Consider the following 3224-nt stretch of genomic DNA (forward strand, 5'->3'; position numbering starts at 1 on the left):
ATATATATATAGGGCTTTTTAATTGTTTTGATATAAAACTTTTTCAAGTAGCACGTTAGATTTTCTTTCCAGTCTGAGTATATACATTGCTAATACAATACTTCCTATGGAGGCAAATTAATACACAACACTGGTGTCGTATGTCGTGCCACATCCTTAATACATGCATATTTTTATTTTCAACGTAATAGACATAAACGTTTAGAGTGTATACAAAGCATTATACAGTAGATATTTAATGATATAATGTGTATGTTGGCCTACAAGGTACTGTATTCGTTATCATATAAACTTAAAGAAGGCACGTAGGCCTAACAGTAGTTGAAATGTATCGGTTGTTTAAATGGCCAGCATAGAGAAGATAATTATTGGCCTAACTTTTCTATTATGGAATACAAAGTTGATCATCCTTACCTGTCCGCGTAATATGGGTATGTGGTGGGATCATATGGGTAGCAAGCCGTGGGTTGGTGTATTGCCGACCAGGCATCTGCCGAACTGTTCTTCAAATCAGTAAATGCTGCGTTCTATAAGAAAATTACCAAATGATTGTTGGTCAGTGGAAGTTTTGAAAGTTGATATACAATACAGCAAGTTGGTGAATTACCGTATTCTGTGGTTTAACACACTCGAAATCCTCAACAGAAAATGTTTTGTATACAGATATTTTGGTAGCCATGATCGACAGTTAATTCAGTTGATATTAAAACAAAAAGTAAGAACTTTTATCAGTTTAAATTTACTGTAAAGAAACTGATGTCGAGAGATAATGTTTAGTCTAACAGAATAATTGACTTGGCTTTTCCTTGCTATTACCAGTGAAAGCCTGGTTTTAGCGACTGGAATTTATTTGACACCACCTACAGTAAGGTAGGCATATTCACAGTCAGCTAACTTGCTAATGTATGTTGATGCCACACGCGAGAAACCAACATCAATCGTCCATAGTTAATAACAAACAGATATTCCAAATTACCCATGAAATATCGTCAAATTGCATCACAAACTAGACTCGCAATTCATTAATGAACATTCTAAACATTGCATTATCGGTAACTGCTTTGGTTATACCACGAATTATAGGGCCTAATATTAATCATTATTAAATAATTTTCCTCCACGTTAATATGGATTGTCTAAAACTTTTTGTTTAAGTTCGCTCCACATTGAACAATTATTTGAAATAGCTATTTGAATCAGAAATGTACGTTATTAAGTACAGTATATATTATAGCATAATATCTAATAATTTATCTCCATGATCTCAGGAAGTGAAATGTAAAATAAAGTGAATGTCAATGTTGTTTAATTCATACACAAGAAACATTTTACTTTACGTAAAAAAAACCTTACTGACATTATGTTAGAGTGTAATTACAAATGATTTGTATTTATAAGAATGCTTAAGTAAACATTATATAAGCACAACAGTATCAATGGCATTTTAGCGACTGGAATTTATTTGACACCACCTACAGTAAGGTAGGCATATTCACAGTCAGCTAACTTGCTAATGTATGTTGATGCCACACGCGAGAAACCAACATCAATCGTCCATAGTTAATAACAAACAGATATTCCAAATTACCCATGAAATATCGTCAAATTGCATCACAAACTAGACTCGCACTTCATTAATGAACATTCTAAACATTGCATTATCGGTAACTGCTTTGGTTATACCACGAATTATAGGGCCTAATATTAAACATTATTAAGTAATTTTCCTCCACGTTAATACGGATTGTCTAAAACTTTTTGTTTAAGTTCGCTCCACATTGAACAATTATTTGAAATAGCTATTTGAATCAGAAATGTACGTTATTAAGTACAGTACTTATTATAGCATAATATCTAATAATTTATCTCCATGATCTCAGAAAGTGAAATGTAAAATAAAGTGAATATCAATGTTGTTTAATTCATACACAAGACACATTTTACTTTACGTAAAAAAAACCTTACTGACATTATGTTAGAGTGTAATTACAAATGATTTGTATTTATAAGAATGCTTAATTAAACATTATATAAACACAACAGTATCAATGACAATTATTGACAATAACTTCTTGTATAGATTTTAAACACCACAGTAACAAGTTTCGTTTATATATATATATAGTGTATATATATATATATATATATTGTATATATATACACTTTATACTTATGTATATGTATAATAGTATATGTATATGGTGTTTCAGTATTAGCTGATAAGTTCTCAATACTATTACAGTAAATATACTATTATATATGTAAATATAGAGGCTCATATATCTGAGAAGAATTCAAATAAACAGCTAATCATTACACTTGTTTGTATGCACTGCCATGGGTATGGACATAGTTAACTTTGTTATGAACACATTAAGTACATGGGATACGGTACTGAATAGTAAACAATCGCGATTTGGGATCATTTGATTGCTAGGCCTAGAAATTGATATACTTGTACAGCTCAAGTTAATATATTTTCCTTGCTTATAACTCTTACAGTATATATTAGAAAAATACAACCGGTATTGAACTTCAAGATTTTAAATAATCAAGGCAATAAAGAATATCTTACCAACGGTGAGTAAAACGCCGATGGGTCTGCTGCGAGATGCATCAGGCCTTGTTCAGCATATGGAGATGTGTAGAGTGCCGGTAAACCAGGTACCCGTCCGTGCAGTAGGGCTGCTCTGTCCAGCGGACAGCACACTGCCGTCCCTTGACCATGGGCATCAGGACGGCTCGAGTCGCAACACGAGGTAGGAGGAGGTGGTGCCGCCGAAGGCATTAGAAGCTGTGGGTACACATATTAAGAAGAAAATAACATGAATTCTCTTTAACTTGTGTAGTTTATAAAATGCAAGTTCGGAGCTACTTGGAAGTTTTAACACGATTTAATTAGTGGCATAAAAAATAAAACTACATTATAAACACCGGAATAGTTTAACCAGGTTTACCAACCCATATCTTAACAAAGATTGTATTGTACACATTACGTATCATAAAATTGTCTATATTATTTTGGCATAAAGTAACGTACAAAAACAAATAATTGAAAGAGTTTTATTTTGAAACTTTATTTCAATTATATTCTTGTAACCATGTTAATTACACATATTTCCTTTTTTTTAATATTTAGTTTTGCTTTATTTGTCAACAACTTATATTTTTAACGCACCTTTAACTTAAATAAAGAGTAGGTACTAATACAAAAGTGTAGCTTC

At 31.9% G+C, this 3224-nt stretch overlaps 1 protein-coding gene across 1 annotated transcript in view; it reads right to left on the reverse strand.

The window, feature by feature from the left end:
• Window positions 1-3224, reverse strand: part of LOC117116359 (iroquois-class homeodomain protein IRX-6-like) — a 12192-nt gene that overhangs the window by 8287 nt on the left and 681 nt on the right. Inside the window, exons 2-3 of the mRNA XM_033260376.1 lie at window positions 2576-2794; window positions 415-527 (exon numbers count right to left, since the gene is read on the reverse strand). Coding sequence (XP_033116267.1) covers window positions 415-527; window positions 2576-2794 — 332 coding nt within the window. The remainder of the gene's footprint in view (window positions 1-414; window positions 528-2575; window positions 2795-3224) is intronic.

This window comes from Anneissia japonica, unplaced genomic scaffold (genome assembly GCF_011630105.1).
Source record: "Anneissia japonica isolate Jap-2015-1 unplaced genomic scaffold, ASM1163010v1 scaffold288144_len532060_cov191, whole genome shotgun sequence".
In the NCBI taxonomy this organism is placed as follows: domain Eukaryota; kingdom Metazoa; phylum Echinodermata; class Crinoidea; order Comatulida; family Comatulidae; genus Anneissia; species Anneissia japonica.